The sequence below is a fragment of the Lynx canadensis genome, chromosome F1 (genome assembly GCF_007474595.2).
Source record: "Lynx canadensis isolate LIC74 chromosome F1, mLynCan4.pri.v2, whole genome shotgun sequence".
NCBI classification, from domain to species: Eukaryota; Metazoa; Chordata; class Mammalia; order Carnivora; family Felidae; genus Lynx; species Lynx canadensis.
In genome coordinates, this window is record NC_044319.2 from 27,032,723 (window position 1) to 27,052,230 (window position 19,508).

At 40.0% G+C, this 19,508-nt stretch overlaps 1 protein-coding gene across 1 annotated transcript in view; it reads right to left on the reverse strand.

The window, feature by feature from the left end:
* Window positions 1-14,089: 14,089 nt before the first annotated feature.
* The window catches only part of XPR1 (xenotropic and polytropic retrovirus receptor 1), a 215,277-nt gene continuing 209,858 nt past the window's right edge, over window positions 14,090-19,508 (reverse strand). Inside the window, exon 15 of the mRNA XM_030301934.1 lies at window positions 14,090-17,745. Coding sequence (XP_030157794.1) covers window positions 17,685-17,745 — 61 coding nt within the window. The 3' untranslated portion in view covers window positions 14,090-17,684. The remainder of the gene's footprint in view (window positions 17,746-19,508) is intronic.

The window sequence follows — 19,508 nt, forward strand, 5'->3', positions numbered from 1 at the left end:
AGAGAGAGAGAGAATCTTTGCTGTGCTGTCAGCAAAGAGTCAGACAGGCGTTTGATTTCCTGAACCATGAGATCATGACCTGAGCCAAAATCAAAAGCTGAATGCTTAACCGACTGGGTCACCCAGGTGCCCCCGTCTTTCTTAAGATCTGTGTTAAGGAACTAAAAAATGAGGACAAAGATTTGATAAAAGGAAGTTCATGTGGCATTATTTATAGGAGCAAAATATTGGAACAACCCAAATGTCCAACTAAAATGGAAATGATGGTATCTTCAAAAGGTAGAGCATTATGTAGCCATTAGAAGTAAGCCCTATTTTGAAATGTGTGTAATAGGAATATGCTCATGCAAAAAATAAGTAAAAATTTTTTTTGAAAGGAACATGCTCATGTAATAATAGCGTTAAGCAAAGAAGCAGGATATGAAACAATCTACAGTTGGATTTTAAGTATATAAAACATGTATGTGAAATCTACATTTGTACTTCTCTATCTGTATACAAAATAAGACAGAAAATACATCAAAATATTCATCTCTGAGTTTGGGGGCCTGGGTAATTTATACATTTTGATATTTTCAGGCTTTTTACATAGGCAGAAAAGGAGTCATTATAATGTTATAAAAAGCATGTAGAGGAATAACTTTCCTCTCTGAGAGTATCAATCAACATTCTCTCTGCCATTTAATTTTAGAGGACCACTTATCACTGTCTGCTTTCTGTAAGCCATCAAATAAAGGAAGTGGCTCTTCTTGTTTTAAGTTTACTGGGTCAGTAAGCATCTTCCCTGATTGGTGGTATTGTCCCTTGCAGGGAACAGGATGAGTCTCCCGGGCATCAGGGAGATAGAACTGGGTAAACAGTACTCCACAGTGGGGTAGAGATAAGGAGTCAGCGAAATATACCTCACCCCTCTGAGTCAGATCCCTATTCCTAGGTGGAGGTTAGATATTATAGTCAATAATTATTTTATTCAGTAACTTTATTAAAATATATAATAATATATATATTATATATATGTTATATATATATTTAGTTTACATCCAAGTTAGTTAGCATATAGTGCAGTCATGATTTCAGGAGTAGATTCCAGTGATTCATCCCCTACATACAATACCCAGTGCTCATCCCAACAAGTGCCCTCCTTAATGCCCCTTGCCCATTTAGCCTATTCCCCCCACCCACAGCCCCTCCAGCAACCCTCTGTTTGTTCTCTGTATTTAAGTCTTTTCTGTTTTGTCCCCCTCCTGTTTGTATATTATTTTTGCTTCCCTTCCCTTATGTTCATCTGTTTTGTATCTTAAATTCCTCATATGAGTGAAGTCATATGATGTTTGTCTTTCTCTGACTGACTTATTTCGCTTAGCATGATACCCTCCAGTTCCATCCATGTAATTGCAAATGGCAAGATTTCATTCAGCAACTCTCTTATTGTCCATCTAGCCTTCAAGAATGTAAGCTTTATGAGGGCAAAGACTCTGTCTCTATTTGTCATTGTATGTCTCCTATGACAAAGAGAAATCAGGTCCCATAAGCTTGGGTAATAATATAGGCTATCTCATTTTCCTGGCAGGTCATTAGGCCCAAAGGCATTTCAGAGGTTCAGGGAGGTTTTGAACTAACAACAAAACAAAACAAAAACAGACTAAATGAGTTTGCCTTTGTTTCATCACCCTGCCTTCCTCAAAAGTAATTGACCATAGAAGCTGTTTCCCTCAAAATAACAATCGACATCCTGGGATGCCCACTTTGGGACCACCTGACCAGATGGCCTCTTAGGTTCCTTCTCACCAGGATCGGCCAGGCCTCTCCACCCCGGGGGTTGGGGGGAGCTAGCAGCTGCTGTACAGCACTTTCCAAGATCCCACAGAAAGGTCCACACTGCAAGCAGAGAAGCCTCCCTCAGGGCCAAGGAGCAGCCCCTCCCAGCTCTATTTTATTTTATTTTTTTTATTTTATTTTATTTTATTTTATTTTATTTTATTTATTTTTTATTTTATTTTATTTTATATTTTATTTTATTTATTTTATTTTATTTTATTTTAGAAAACCTAGTACTATGAGTTAGAGACCAAAAAGGGGAGACTTTCAAAAAAAAAACCCAATTTATACTCTGATTCTTTGTCAATTTGATTATGTCAATGCACCCTAAAACTAACAGCCTCAGTTTGCCCATCTGTGAAAAGGGAGAGCTAGGGAGACTTGATTGGCACCCATACAGCATTAGCCCTCGGAAGTTCCCAACCTGGGGTCCTCAGACACCTAATGGGGAGAAAAGCATAAGCTATTTCTAATATTTAAAGAGGTCTAATGGAAATTATACATTTACCATGAGAAGTGTCTATGCTTTTGACTGGTATTGTATCAAGTCCTAGTACGGCAGCATTGGTTGTCAGGGGGACAAGGATTATTATGCAATAAATATGGTAGGTTTGTTGGACAGATTTTTTTTTTTTAACAAACTTAGTATCTGTAAAAGTAATAAAGAGATCAGCTGGTAATGAAAAGGTAAGGCGCTCCTGACTCAAGAGGTTGGGGCCCCAAACCAATTTAAAAGTGCTATGGTAGGGAGCAAAGGGGTGGGTGGGACAGCGGCGACGTTAGGGTGTCCTCAAGGAGCTCCTGGGAGAGGTCTCGGCTTGTGTGTGGGGGCGTGTGTTTAAGGTATGGAGCGGCTGTGACACAGTGGCCCTTTTCAGAGCATCCTGGGAAAGGGTGTCAGTGGGCTAAGACAGGGTGTCAAGTACCATCTGTAGTGAGCTAAGGGGAAGCAGAGCTCTGAGTCAAGTAGGCTCGGAGATCAGGCCCAAGTGGGTTCTGTGCAACTTCTTAGAAAGCCTTCTGGCAGGGCCAGTGTCTGGGGGTTTTCAAGCCCTTGAAAGCTCTGATTTTATATGTGCGAAGTCCTGCTCCCATTGAGCCCCGCATCGCCTCTTCATAAGCAGCCATGTCTACAGACGTAGTCTGTACAGTTCATTGCTGTTTACTTTTCCCTTCAAGATGCTGTTCACCTAAGGGGCATCTGGGTGGCTCAGTCGGTTAAACATTGATTTCGGCTCAGGTCACGATCTCACTACTGTTCGTGGGTTTGAGTCTCATGTCCAGCTCTGTGCTGATGGCTCAGAGCCTGGAGCCTGCTTCGGATTCTGTATCTCCCTCTCTCTCCGCCCCTCCCTTGCTTATACTCTGTGTCTCTCTCAAAAATAAATAAACATAAAAAAAAAAAAAAAAGATGCTGTTCACTCAGAATCACCCCTCTGGATTCCTATTCTCCCTTCTCTCCCTTGGGTCCCTCCCCCGACATTTCTCCCCCAACATCCAGCTCCATTTCGGCACCAGCCTTGGGAGCTGGGCCCACGAGTTTTCTTTCTTCCCCAGGAAAGCAGTGGTGAAAATCATGTTTGGTAGATCCCTACACATCACCAAAAGATGGTTAGCTTTTTCTTACTCTTTGATATGGAGCATCTAAGACAAAAAGTCTTTCCCTTGCTAATATTGATATTGAGATGATATCTCTTACTAAGTGTTGGGCCATTTCTGTGAAGATTTAGAGGAAACAAGGACAACTGAAGGGGATTCCATTTGCCTCAGGACCTCAACCAGGCTGCAGGCTTTAGCTAACTGGCTAAAGCTGAAAAGGATTTTTCTCTAGGGTTTTTGAGACTAGAGCATTTTGTTGTGTGGCTTGTAAAAAATTGTGTCACACGGCTTGATAAATAAATGTATAATTTGGGGTGGAGGGGTTAGCCATTAATTAAACTATAGGGGTAAACGTGAAAGATGCTGACATGGACCAAAAAGATTATTGGGGGGACCATCTAGTGCCTCCTTCCAGATTATCTAAGTTACTTTAGAATTCTATAAGTTGTAGAAAAATGGATAGTAGTACAAATGATTTTTATCCATAGAAATGCCAGCTGCGTTTAGAGAAATTGCCCCATGAATATTGACCAGCCAAATATCGCTGATTTTGCATTTATTTGTAAGTTTTTCTCAACATTCCAGATGTCTATATGTTTGCCTGTGTTTTGGATTCTCTTTTAAGTAGGTTGTAACATTGTACTAGTTCTCTCATTAATTAATGACCTAAATAAAATTTCTGACATGTGTCCATTTTATAGCTATAGGAGAGGCATGATTACACTCTCTTTTAAAAACTATCTTTTGACACATCCACAGAGAAAGGGCCATGTGAGGACACAGTGAGAAGATAGTCATCAGCAAGTCAAGGAGAGAGGCCTCTGGAGTAACCAAATCTGCTGATACCTTGATCTTGGACTCCAGAACAATAAAAAATAAATTTCTCTGGTTTAAGCTACACAGTGTGTAATATTTTGTTGGGGTAGCCTTACCAGACTAAGACTATATACCCAATTTGTTTATTCATTTACCTATAGATGGATATTTTCTTGTTTTCAGTTTTTGGCAATTATGAATAAAGCTATCAGCATCCATACACAAAAAGTTATCTTTTGAAGAATTTGTTCAACTTATTTACTCAATTAATCTTTCCTAATGTAAGCTAGGCATTATGGCTGGACACCAAAGACAGAAAAATAGATAGCATTCTAGCCCTTGAGAACAGTCTAGCATGAAGGGGGGGGGGTGTTGAAGTGGTGGGAAGACTGAAAAGTTACCAGATTTATTTTTTTATTTGAAAAAAATTTTTTTAACGTTTATTCATTTTTGAGAGACAGAGACAGAGCATGAGTGAGGAAGGGGCAGAGAGAGAGAGAGAGGGAAACACAGAATCTGGAGCAGGCTTCAGGCTCTGAGCGGCCAGCACAGAGCCCGACGCGGGGCTCTAACTCACGAACTGCAAAATCATGACCGGAGCCAAAGTTGGACGCTCAACCGACTGAGCCACCCAGGCGCCCCAAAGTTACCAGATTTAGTAAAGATAAGGAGTGCTCTATCACTCAGCCATAAAAAAGGATGAGATCTTGCCATTTGCAACAACGTGGATGGACCTAGAGGGTAAAATGCTAAGTGCAAAAGTCAGACAGAGAAAGAAAAATACCACACGATTTTACTTCTATGTGGAATCTAAAAAACAAAGCAAATGAATGAACCCAAAAAAAGCAGAAACAGACCCATAAATACAGAGAACACACTGATAGTTGCCAGAGAAAAGGGGGTAGGGAGGTGGGCAAAATGGGTGAAGGAGAGTGGGAGGTATAGGCTTCCAGTCACGGCATTAATAAGTCATGGCGATGAAAGGTACAGCATAAGGAATCCAGTCAATGACAATGGCATCGTATGGTGCCAGATGGTAGCTACACTTGTGATGAGGATAGCATAATGTAGAGAGGTGTCCAGTCACTATGTTAATGCACTTGAAACTCATGTAACATTGTATGTTGACTGTACTTCAATTAAAAAAAGTAAAAAAAAAAAAAAGATAAGGAAGCGTTCTAATGGGGAATAATAATGGGGGCACGTTAATCTTCTTGAAGGAGTAAGTGAGAAGTAGTGCTCGCTGGCACTGCTGGGCAGGTAAAGAGCAGGAGGGGAGAGTTCTCTGGAGAATCAGCCTCACGCACAGAGACAGAGACACATGCCTTCCTAGAGGTTCCATTTTGAGAACAGACAGAGATGAGGGTGGCCTAACAGACGGAGGTAAGATTCCAACGGGCCTCGTGTCCTACAATGCATAGAACTGATTGTAGGTAACGTTTAAAATTACGGGAGAGCACAATTTTTGACTTCTCGTATCTCCTGGCATACCTAGAGGAACAAATACCCTGTTTGATAAGTCACTGATGATTTTGAGTCACTGATGGAATGACACGGTTGGATGAGTGTTTAAAAAAAACAAACCAAACGACGTTCCAGAGGGTAGAGGCAAGATGGATTAGAAGCAAGGGACTAGCACTTCAGGGTAGGTTTCCAAAAGAAGGCAGTGAGAGGGGGTTGGGGGTGGATGGTGTTTGTTAGAAATCTGCAGCTGTGAAATGAAGGGGGAGAAGGAGGATGGGGACAGGGAGAAGTTGAACTGCAGTGCAGGGCTGACAAAACCTTGGCCAACCCAGCATGGAACTCTGGAGTGAATGCGGTAGCTCAGAGTGTCGTGTGTGGGGACAAGATGGCTGTGCTTTTATGTGCCCGGTATAAAGTACACTCACTCCATGTGGATTTGTCTAGTCACTGAATGTGTGTGGGTTGCCCCAGGAAGGGCATGGTTTTGGGTGAGGCAGCTCTCTGCCGCTGAGGCAGACCTTGAAGGAGCTGTCAGCTCAGACACTGTTTCCCATAGCCCCCAGACCTGTGCCCACACCTGCGAAACAGGTCCTTTCTTGGAGAGAGGTCTGGGCAGTGCGTTTCTGTGTCCACCATAGTTCACTCTTTGTGCCATTCAGTTTGCTTTTCCATACACGTTCAGACAGCAGTTCTTTCAGGATTCTGGTGAGCTTTTCTTCCTGAGAAGAAACTCAGAAGAGAGAAATTAGTAGGATGAGCCAGCCCCAAATGGTGCAGTGGGATTCTGGGTCACAAGTGATGCTCATCCATTGTGGATGCCTTTCATCATCAGTTACCATTCCTCCTGGCTTCAGAAGCTAGTCTGATAGGACCCATACCTCATCTCTAGGGGCGCGAGCCCCTTTGTAAGCTGAGGTTTCTATGGCTCTCTATTTACAGCCACTATTGGGCAAGAGAGTACCAGATGTGCCCAAGTCACATATGTTAAAAGATAATTTTATTTTTAGAAAAAAAAAATCAGGACTCTCAGCCACAAAGATGAATGAATTATATGTGTATTATTATATGTGTGTATTCAAGAAAGTCAAAAGAGCACAGGCATACTTGGCATTAAGGAATGTTGGGATGAATTGCAAGTAGAGACCAATTTTTTTTTTCCAACAGGGGGAAGTCAATCAAAATCACTACCAGACGAGACAGCATTTACGTATAATTACCTACAATTTACAAAGAGTTGAAAAAGAGCTTGAAGACATGGAACATGACCAGAATCTGATAATCTGGAAAAGTATGCTATAAATGATGCATAGCGTCCACTGAGACAAAAACATCTTTTCTACACCTGGGTGCCAAACAGATTCTTCTCTGCCCACATCGTGTAATAGCAGCCCTTCCTCTTCCTGATGATCAGGTCAGTTACACTATTGACAAGGTTACTCTTGCCTGCTAGTGCTTGGACATAGGAAGCTCACAATTCAGCGGGACTGCAAAGCCTGCAGAGCTCAGAGTTAGGGGGAAAGAAAGCAGAAAGTGGATTAATAAATAGGATGGTAAGTGCGGCTACTCCTTGGGACTCAGACCCTTGTGTCCTTTTTGTGGGCACGGTACCATATATAGGTTTTTGACTTAGTGCATATACTGAATCCTGGAGGGTGACACCCATACTCACAGAATGTTACCTCTGATATGGCACTTTAGCTAGGTCAGGCCGGCAGCTTCTAGGTGATGAATTGTATGCTACGATAAAGTGAATCCCATGGTCATGAGCTCTTTCACATAACTTCTATGCTGTTAAGTTGGTCTTCTAGTCTGAGGCGATATTATACGGAATCCCATGCCAGTGGATTGAACATTCTGTAAGCCTTCACATGGTGGTGCTATTTGAGACTCTGTGGTCAGGAATCCGTGACCTGAATATGTACATATGCTGAGAACAAAGAACAGACTTCTGACCTTTCCAGGATGGAAAGAGCTCAATGCGGTCAACTTGTTGCCAAGTGACGGGTTTGTCTCTTGAGGAAGAGCAACCAATATGGCGTCATACTGGGGACTTGGTGTTGCTCACTGCAGTAGGCTGGATATCTCCAGTGGCAGCAGTAGCCAAATTATCTTTGGTAAGTGAGAGTCTGTGCCATTGGCCCATGGGTAACCTTCATCTCTGCTCTGACACTTTGTTCATATTTCCATTGTGCCAACACTAGAGTGGCCGATGAGAGAGGCTGGTTGAGGTCGGTGGGCTGAGTCATCTGTCTAACTGCTTGTCCTCTTCCTCATCAATGGCGGATGCTCTCTGGGGATGTAATCATGTGATACAAAGATGTTCCTACTTTAAGTCCACTTCTAAATTTTTTTTTGAAGTTTATTCATTTTTGAGAGAGACAGAGAGAGCGTGAGCAGGGAGGGGCAGAGAGAGAGACACACACACACAGAATATGAAGCAGGCTCCAGGCTCTGAGCTGTCAGCACAGAGCCTGATGCAGGGCTCAAACTCATAAACCGTGAGATCATGACCTGAGCCAAAGTGGAATGCTTAACCGACTGAGCCACCCAGGTGCCTCCCCCAAGCCCACTTCTACAAGTCCATCCACATACCCCTACCCCGGACCCCTTATCCCTAATTTTCCTGTTTTTCCTCATCAGTTAGCCAAGCCATTTGCCACTATATATTCTAACCTTGGGGCACTTCTCTTTTCTACACCAAGTGGATGACCAAGTGCAATATTCAAAGCTCTGAGCATTGGGAGGATTTTCTCTCATTCCTGTCTTTCAATGCTACCCCTGTGTGAGCCTGTAGTACAGCTGCTATCCAATTTCAGCTTTCACACATGGACTTGACCCAGCCATGAAACAACTCGGGTTTTTCCCTCCTTTCAGTCAGTCTTACAGGATCCCTCATACTTCTATAGATGTGCCCTGAAAGAGGAACTCTTGGGCAATCATGGTAGATGACAGGGAGTCTGAATTACCTGCTAGCACAGCCTGCTTGTGCCCTCTCATCCTGCTCGTGCTCAATCCTGGAGTACCACTTCCACTTTATGATGGATCGTCCCTGGGTCAGTCTCACCGGGTCTTATAGGGTGCTGCATTTGATGGGCAGTTTTAGGGACAAAATTAGTTGTTGACTCTTTCTACTAGGGCCCCCTAGCACATTTGGAGTTGTTTTCCAAAGGCATACAATTCTTCACTACAGATGGCATGGCCTTGCTGGGAGCCTTGGGAACTTGCATTGTGATTCTCTCATTGGAGCTTGTCACAAACTCCACATGATGTCTTTCCTCACTCTAATCCCATGAGGTCTGTCAGATCATATGGCCCAAGGAGCGGGATTACCTGCATGGTAGCATGGGCTGGTTGCAGAGGCCTTTTCTGCTCTGGGACTCACTTAAAGCTGGCTGCCTTCTATGTCACAAGGTGCCGTGAATCAAAACGGTATCTCTAGGTATTGAATATGCTGACTCAAGAACTTGAAGAGGCTTACCAGGCATGTTTCCATCTTCATGCTGAGGTACAAGATGTAATAATTTGACTTTTGTTTTACACATGTCCTGGTTACTAGACCTGATTCTTGGACTCCTGAACATGTTACAGCTCCTGAATTATCTCAGGGTTTAGCTCCAACTCTCTGAAACACACATGTCTTATAAAAGGTCTCCAGTGAGCTAGCCACCTCTTGCCCATCTGACCCTGTCAATATAATATTACTGATGTAATAGATAAATGTGACGTTCCGTGGGTGTCCAGATGGTACCAATATGTTTGAACTTAATATGGCCTTGGAGTAAAACTGTAATGTATATTACTTCCATGGAAATGGGAATTCTTTCTGATCTTTTGTTTTGATTGAAAGAGAAAAGAATACCGTCATCAAATCAATGGCTGTATACTATATACTTGAGGTGATATTGATCTGGTCTAATGCAGGCACTGGCCTGCAACTGGGGTTATTATATCTGAGGTTGTGATAGTCTAGTGGCCCTTCCTATTCCATCTGGTTCTTTCAGAGACCAGACTGGTCAAAATAATAAGGATTGAGAGGAATTGATGAATAGAATATGGCAATAAATCTCTATTCTCCACTCCCCACAATATGACTTTACATTTTTATATGTCTGGGGTGGAAGGTTAATTTAAGACACTTCCACTTGGCCTTTCCCAGTATGATAGCTGTTATTTTGCCGACCAAGTATGCAAAGCGGGGGTTGGGCCAACTGTAAAATAGGTCATTCCAGTTATATATTGGCAGACTGACCATGGATGCTGTGGATCTCTATAAACTGGACATTGGTCAGGACTACATTTATTATCTGGCCACTATCATCAGACCCACTGTAACATGGGGGCCATGATGATTCAGGTCTTGGGCCATCAATAACAACTCAGACCCTATGTCCAACTGTCATCAAATGTCTATTTCCTTTTCCCTAAAGCACAGTTACCAATCATTATTGTGTGTACTTGCCATGATATTGCAGCATTTTTCCTCCTATGGACCCAGCCACCTCTTCTGTCAGCAGTTGTGGGTCTGAAAACTGGCTCAGGTTCAGAAATTGGGCAAGGGATTGTGAACTTTTACTGGGGCAACTGCCCTCAGCTTTGTAGTTGTCCATTGTTTACTTCTTCTGCTAGTATAAGCTGAGTAGTACAAGCTGGGTGACTGCCCACCCATATTGTTTCTAGGGACACTATTCTAGTAATCATCCTCTTAACTTTCTATGGTTCTGACCCTGTCGGCTGCCACTCTGACCTTGCCAGTGATGACAGTAATTGTGACTTCCTGGCTTTGGATGGTTTTGTGCTGCCATCTGGCTCTAATGTTTCAGAGTCTTATCATCCCCACTGCTATCAAACAACATTGCTCTGTGGTGGTACCTTCACAGAAGAGTCAACTCTGAATTTTTAGTGATGCTAGTGCACCTCTGAACAGCGTACCCCTTAGGACCTTTGTCCATGGTCTGTCCTCTTGGGCTTCCAGCCATAGTGTATCCAGAGCACCCCCTTTCCTGAGCTTTTAGCCCTACCTTCACTGTCTGCCAAGGCAATTCTGGAATTTTAATTCCGCTCAATAACATGGGCCATCACTTTTTCCATGTTTCTAGGAGCCATGCTAGTAGCAAGTTGGCACCAACTCCTGGAATCTTTGCTAGAGAGTTAAATTCTATATCTTGGGGAGCACTTCCAATTTAAAAACGCTTCTCTATTCAATCTTATATTCTGGCTCCTCTCTTCAAGCAGCCTCAGGATCTCCTCCAACTCCTATCAATATCTGTAGACTGTCTTATGGCTCCTTTAGTGTATAGTCCCTATCCTCCCTTAGCTGGCCCCGCATGTCCCCAGCTGAGTTATGAGAATCCTCAGGGGTGCATGTGCTGTCTTGCACAAGAGAAGCCTTTTTACTGTCTCCCATCATGGAGAGGGGATGGGGTGTGCTAGTAAGGATTATGGGTTAATATGTCTATAGACTCAGACTTTTCCTAGGGGGTTGTGGAATCAAAATCTTTGCAGGGGTGGGGGGAGGGATCCAACTAGATGTTGCATCTGATGTGCCCCATTTTCCCAGTGAGGACACTGACCTTGCATAACAGACCTGCCTTGGTTGTGTAACTGTCTGAAATTCTGTTACTCTATTAAGTTCTGGCTTGGTCTTCATTTTCTCTTCCTTTCTCTTTGTCTTCCACTGTACGAAATGAACTTTGTATGCAACTAAAGAGGCCCTCTGTTTCCACATTTGGCTTTCAATTGTCTGGTACTTGCCCTCAGCTGTTTATTATCCTTCTGTAGGCATCAATGACACTTAGAAAAGCCATCCAATCTCATCGCCCTACAGCTACTGTCTCCTCTCTACATGGATATGTAGTGGTAACAGGAGTCCAGCTCTCCAAAATACAACATATCATTTCACCTAATACTTGAGATTCTGTGTATATTAAAAAAAGACCTGTTGCATCAATCCATTAGATGCCTAATATTATCTAAAGAAAAAAGGCCATTTAAGATTATTTTTTAATTTAGTAAGAGTTAAAAATTTTTTCACCCTTGAAGTCTGTTTGCCCTAAACCCTCCTACAAGTTAGTCCAAGTTAGAAGAATCATGTTCAGGAATCCAAGAAACCCAGAGAGAAAAACACAATCACACAAGCCATTCACCAATGACAAAGGAGTCAGCAAACTGTTGGAAAACAGAGCTTGTAATAATGAAAAAAGGACAGAGTTTGTAACCAATCACTTATTTTCTTTTAAAAACACAAAACCACATTAACTTTTTGCTTTATACAACCATCTAGAAACTATAAAACAGTACCACATTGTGCATTTAACCTACTTATCAAGAAGGGAACTCCACACGTCGTAAGAATTCTACCCATATAAGGAAAAAGGAGACAGCTAATAGCATAGTCACAGATACAACATGAGTCCAAGCAAGCATCAATTCTTTGACGTCACCTTTTCCATTTACCAGAGTGGAGAGAGTAAGAAAGAAAGCAAGGGAGAAAAAAGAGGGAAAGAAGCACCCACAGAGAACTAATCACATTCCAGTTACTTTTGACAACTATAGCTCAGGGTTTCATAGATAGTATCATTTGACCAACACAATGTGGTAGGGGGTGAAGGAAACATGACTAGAGGGAGAGGGTTTGAAAAGACAGATACATTTTACACCCCATTCCCCTCCTAAATAGTCTTGATACAAGCTTCTGTGCTAATCCAGAATATAGCAAGAAATTAATCTTAACAATGTGATAAAGCTTGAATTCTGCTTTTTTTTTGCAAATGTGAGTGGCTCACAATTTTACTTTACAGTTCAAAAGAATAACAATGTCATGACCAATTACAGGATTCTTTCAGGATTCCTTACAATCTTTCTCCCTATTCCCACCATGCTGGTGTTGCCACAGGACAATCAAGGACATTTGGGTAGGAACTTCAGGAAGTTTCGGTAGTGAGATGGAATCCTTGCTTTTTCTTAGAAGTCCACACCTTTCTGGTACTAAGTCTCCCCTCTGATTTGCGGTTGTACAGAGGAAAGGGCATAGAACTAAGGTAATATGGTGGAAGTTCAGTCAAGTAACTGGTTTGAAGGTATACAAGATGAGACTGTAATTAGCAGACACACTAAATCCAAGGCAAACAATTGGTTATTTGATTGTCCTCCTTAGGTTGATGGCACCATAAAAAACTGAAGGTGGCTCTGATATACTAATAAAATAAACCAAAGGTCTGCCACAAGGAAACATACTTTAGATGAAAATTAGTATAATGTTTCTCTTCACTTCAGGGGAAACTCTCATCTTGTCCCTCTCACTTCCTCTTCCACCATAAGTATGCAAATATATTCTGGAAGATTCTTAAGGGGCAACTCAGCTATCAGAGTTTTGCCAACTTATGTAAGAAAGGCCATTATGAACTGTACCAATCAGCAGGCTCATCTCCAATCCCAGGCAAACCTCTCATCACTTAAATTAAGCTCTTCCCTATCTAATGAGATTATTTTACTTTTTCATGTTTGGTGAGTAGATGTGGTTTAATGCCAGTTAAATTATTGGTTTGTAGCACTGACCATTACAAATGTCTTATGCTCTAATATAATCAATTCTATCCCACATTATCACTGTGCTCTGACACTGTATATATAGATTGAAAATATAAGGCAGAAAGTTCGCTTTTAAGATTTACTACCAAGATGGACACCTGAAATGCAGAAATGTGTTAAGTAATTTATAAAATCTCATTTTAACTCTAACTCTCCTAATCATCATAATCAAGAAATAAAATTTAGATGCATCATAAAATGAACTAAGCTGGTAAATTTGATTCTTCTTCACCATTTTCTCAAGTTCTACCATAATTTGTATTGTCTTAACCTAGTGACTACAGATCTTATATGTAATGATGCTGGCTTTTTTATTAGGTTTGAGAAAACTGTGACGATTTTGTAGTTGAAAAGGCCATAGATTGAACTTTTTTTTTTGAATCTGAGAAGCAATCTTAATTTAAAAAATTTAAATATGCTATATAGCAAGAAGTACTTACTTTCTAAGACAGGCAACTTTCATGCAAATTAAGGAGAATCATAATCTGAAATCTGTTTATCAAACAAAGTGTAATCACTTCAGAGAATAGTAAGTTTTTGAATAAAATGCCATGGATATGGTTATTTTCTCAATTATTTTCCTTAGACTAATAAGTTTTCAGTTATTGCTTAGAAAATTGCATTTGGGCACAAAGAACCATTTCTTGAATAATGCAAAATAATGAGAAATGATGGGAAAATAAAGGCAGGTCTCTACCAGCAACATAACCACTGAGAGGAGAAACAGCGAGGCATCACCAGTGCCACTGAGCTCACACACTTTCCTAACTGTCCTGCTTCTTGCTGCCAGGATCCAGAATCTTCCTGCTCCTCTCTGCTATCTCCACAATTATTTTATTTTTCTTCAACTAAATGTCTGTTAATCTGATGCCTGTACAACTCAGTGATGTCACTTTTTTTTTATTCTTAACTTGTTTTACTTCACTTGTTAAGAAAGGATGAACTGCTTTCTCATTATCATGAATGTACTTTGACCAAACCATGGTGAAAGGATACCATATATCCACAACTTACTTCTGGTAAAATCTGTTAAAATCTTAAAACTCTCATGTTGAAAATTTGGGGGAGTTATGGATCCTAGGGACTAGGTCCTTCTTTAAGGGTCCATATAGGTTACTGATGAGGTGTCAGGCATTCTCTCACATCATTGCTTCTGAATCTGAAGTTAAGCAGCTTTCTTAAGAAAAATGAGATACTAGGAAAGTTGTTTATGGGTTTTCAACTTCTTTCCAAATTTAAAAATTACCATTATAACCCAATTAACAATGACTTAATTTTTGATCATCTTATTGTCTCTCTGTATGGCATGAAACCATCAACTATTCATTCCATCCTAATGGCATAGGCAGGCTTAAGTATAGGTGCATACTTGTGAGTAGAAAATAAGCCATTTTTTCTGGGTCTTCCAATTTCTTTACACATGTCAACGAACTTTATTCTTTTATTTATACTTCCTTTTCATTCCTTTGGGGAGTATTTAAACTGATGACATAAATTGATTCTCAAATAAAATAAAACTAGAATTTCCAAACCTAAAATCAGATAAAGTTTTACCTTTGGTTAGATTGCTGCTCCTTTAAAATGACCCTGTGATATTAATTTCCTAAGAGTTCTAAGAGTTTCAGTGTACAGACGCCTCCAATAAAATATTAGGTAGGACACAGCATTGGCAACTGCTAGGGCATATAAAATTTAGAAGAGAAAAATGTACATTGCCTTTTTTTTCAAAGAAAAAAATTTAAATGTATATTCTGTCTCCCAAACTCTTCCTCTTGATGAGGAATAGCCCTCTTTTCTCTTTACAGCTTTAGGAGGAAAACGAAGCTGTGTGTTTCAATACTTATTTGAGCATCTGTCATGGTAAGCTGAAAGTTACAGAAATCTTATCATTCTTGAATAGACTACGCTTATAGGACAAACATATCAGAAAAGGAATTCTAACATTGTATTATCTATGAAAAAATAATACTGATTAGGGCCTAGGATCGTAACAGTTGAAAAAAGACCAAATTGGCCGTAGGATACACTGAAATAAAAACACTGGGGAGTTCAAATACCAAAAGTCAACTGTAAGACTTCATGTGTGTCATTATATAGTTTTACTAATAATAGAAAATGAAGTTGACAATTCAAATTGCTCTGGATACACATTAATTAGTACCACCAGTTTTATTTGTACAAGAAATGACTGGTCCACTGGACTTATCTTTGACAGACCAGTGATATTTCCCCCATAGTTTTAAAGTACAAAAACAAAATAGAAAAAAAAAATCCCAAGTATAAATAATGCAACCTTTAATCTATTATGGGTCACTAAATTGTTACCACTGATTATGATGATTCAATTTATTTAAACTAAAAAAAAAAAAAAAGAGAGAGAGGTAATTAAACTATTCCGCTTCAGTTTTTGGGCCAACAAACATTGCTTGGCAAAACATAAAAAAACAACAAAAGCCAAAATTTTGTATGATTTTTCAGAAAAAAATCTCAATTTGGAAAGGGAAAAAATTTGGAAGTTTATCAGAATAAAACTGGAATAAACTCCTTTGGAAATGAACTATTTGTCAGTTAACAAATAGTGGATGGAATTTTGGCAGTAACAGTTGACTTGAATATAACCTACTGGATCACGACAGGTATGAGTGAAGACCTACAATACATGGCAGAAGGGCAGATGACAAAAGGGGCTTATTAATGGGTAACACCCACGTGTTTAAGACTAAGGAAGTGATAACAGCTCGTTTGTCTCTCGTCTAAACGACAGAAGTAATTTACTTTCACGAATCCACTGATGTTGATGCTGGAATCTTCAACTGGATCTAGGGGGATGGGAGGATTAAAACACACTTCACTTTTTCCTGGAATTTATATTAATTTTGATAGATAACAAAATGCTCAATTTAGTGCCAACCGCATTCAAGAAAGTAAAATCCTTTAAGGTTGGGGCTTATTTGGATGATTTAGGAAAACAGGAAAGAAATTAGACAAGGAAGTAAAAATGGGCATTGTGCACAAACCATGAGAGTCTGAAATGTCTAAGAAATGTATTTTTTGTTTATGACCCAAGTTTAGACCCCCAAAATCTTAAAAGCAGGCTTTCTCTCACAGGAGGGCATGAAATACAATATTTATCCTTTAAAACTGCTGGGAGAAATGGCTGCCAAGGTCTGTTTTATTAATGTAATGTGAAAGAGGAAGGATTATTTGTTCTTTGCTCTCAGATATACGGTTTCCCCAAGACAGACTTTCAATTTGATCAAATTTTGGCTAAAGTAGTGAGTCCAGATGAAAAAATATCCAACAAAAGTGTAGGCAGTCTCTGAAATAGCTTTATCTTCTAGCTCAGAGTTAGGAAAGGTTTCAATTACCCTAAATGCTGAAGCTTAATAAGGCATAACTTCAGTTGTTATGGTTGGAGTATGGGCAAATATATTCCACATCTGTTCCTTAAACAAAAAAGTATCAGACCTCTTAAAAAATTTCAACCAGTTGTGTGGAAGTATATAGATGCTTTGTTAGAAGAGACATGCTCAGGATTCTAAAGCAGCAGCAACTTAAAAACTCAGTAATAAAACTTTGGCTTAAAATTAAAAAAAAAAAAAAAAAGAAAGAAAGAAAAATCAAAGTCAAAGTGGTGCAAGTTATCTCATGAAAGAGGTATTGTGGACTAAACCCTCAAATGCGGTCCAACATTAGTTTCCCCTGTCTTCTTTCACTGTTACCACCTTCATTGCACAGGAGTTATATCATTCTTTTATGGTTAAGTTTCATAAATAATGAGAAAACTATATGCAACAAATACATCATATTTCCCACCCACCCAGCAACCCTCCCCAAAATAAGAAAAGTTACATCAAATTAAAAAGTAGCTTCGTGAATGAAGGTACTGCTCTAAGTTGCACTTTCCCTGCAAGTGCAGCCAGTGCTTTTGCGCTGGGTATGAAGGAAAGGAAAAAATTCTCCACATAAACGGACAAAAAAGTTAAAAACCAATGTCCGGTTTCAACCAGTCAAAACCGGGCCAAGCGGAAGCCGAGGTATCTCGGTACCGTCCCATCAGAGGGTCCTTGCAATGCCTGTTCTTCATCCTGATAGGTATCTGTGTCCTTGTGATTGTAAACAATCCATAAGATACTATGTTTTTGTTCCTTAAAATGTCCTCTGATTGGCAAAATGAAGTAAATATTTGTTTTAAAAATAGAAAATGAAAATTAAACCAGAAGAAAAGAAAAGAAACACAGTGAGCTTGTTTGGAGTCCATAGGATCCGATCTGGAAGAGCTCGGAAAATGTGTTATGTGTCTTCTCCTGTTTTCGGCTGGAAAGGTACTAGAGGTTGCGTTGGTCGAAGAAAGAATTGTAGAGTAGGAAAACCAAAGATGTTAAACTAGACCAGAGGCTTCAAGTGTTAGCTTCATCATCTGTGTCTTCTATCAATACCTTAGTGTCACGAGCCTTGGATCTAGGGGGAAAAAAAGCACACAGTCCATTATTAAAATACAAACATGTCATGGTATTGGATACATTTCCAATATTACTACCATTAAAAACACATTGTAGGGGCGCCTGGGTGGCTCACTAGGTTAAGTGTCCGACTTCAGTTCAGGTCATAATCTCACAGTTCATGAGTTCGAGCCCCACAATGGGCTCTATGCTGAGCTCCGAGCCTGGAGCCTGCTTCAGATTCTGTGTCTCCTTTCTCTATCTCTCCCCTGCCTGCTCTCTCTCTCTGCTCTTTCTCAAAAAATAAACAAACATTGGGGCGCCTGGGTGGCGCAGTCGGTTAAGCGTCCGACTTCAGCCAGGTCACGATCTCGCGGTCCGTGAGTTCGAGCCCCGCGTCAGGCTCTGGGCTGATGGCTCAGAGCCTGGAGCCTGCTTCCGATTCTGTGTCTTCCTCTCTCTCTGCCCCTCCCCCGTTCATGCTCTGTCTCTCTCTGTCCCAAAAATAAATAAACGTTGAAAAAAAAAATTAAAAAAAAAAAATAAACAAACATTAAAAAAAATACATTGTAAAAGGGCATTATATACTGCACCAGATGGACTATTCTTGGAGTTCCATATTCAATTTCAGGTATTATTGGAAAAACATTAAGAAAATAGACTGCAACCAGAGGAAGGTAAAAAGAAAAATGGCAGGTCATGTGCAACAGAGAGAGAAATTATCCAAAATGAGAAGATCTGAGTTGATCAGCCATAAAAAAATAATGAAATCTTACCATTTGCAACAACATGGATGGACCTAGAGGGTATGATGCTAAGTGAAATAAATCAGAGAAAGACAAATACCATATGATTTCACTCACATATGGAATTTAAGAAACAAAACAAGTGACAATGTAAAAAAAAAAAAAAAAAAAAAAAAAAGAACACAAACAAAAAAACCAGACTCTTACATATAGAGAACAAACTGCTGATTGCCAGAGAGGAGGTGGGTGGAAGGAGGGGTGAGATAGATAAAGGGGATTAAGAGTACACTTATTGTGATGAGTGCTGAGTAATGCATGGAAATGTTGAATCACTATATTGTACACCTGAAACTAATATAACACTGTATGTTTATACTTGAATAAAAATAAAAGGAAAAGACCTGAGTTTGAGTATTGACTCTGTATGATGTAACTTTTGGAGTGTTAATTTTCATCTCTGTAAAGCAGGAAATAATACCTATTTATATAATAGTACTTTTACCTCATGGAGATAGTGTCAATATCAAGTGAGAAAACGGATGAAATAAACATCAGCAAAGTATTAAACAAATTATGATGAGGTTGATAGAAATACTGCCATTTGAGGTACACACGAAACAAGGTAAGCCAGCAAAAGAGAAGACCTAAGGAGAGGCATGACATTTGTCTCCAAAAAGTTGACTAAGTATAATGTAGAAGAGGGAGGAAGTTATGTTAGAAAGTTATGTTAGAACTAGCATCAACTGGTTGAAGTTACAGTGAAGCATATTTCAGCCCAACATAAGCTATTAGCCACAATAACCATCCAATAATAAAATCAGGTGCCCCATCTATATAAACTTCATTATCATTGACAACTGTCAATCAGCATATGATGACCATCTCATCAGGATGCATTAGAAGAGATTCTTCTACTAGATGAAAAGTGGGATAAGATAATGTTAAGATACTTTTAAATTCATAAGTCCTATGAGGTACAAGTAGTACTTTGTGAAGTGGGTATTATTACTCCCACTTGACAGAGGTGGAAAACTGA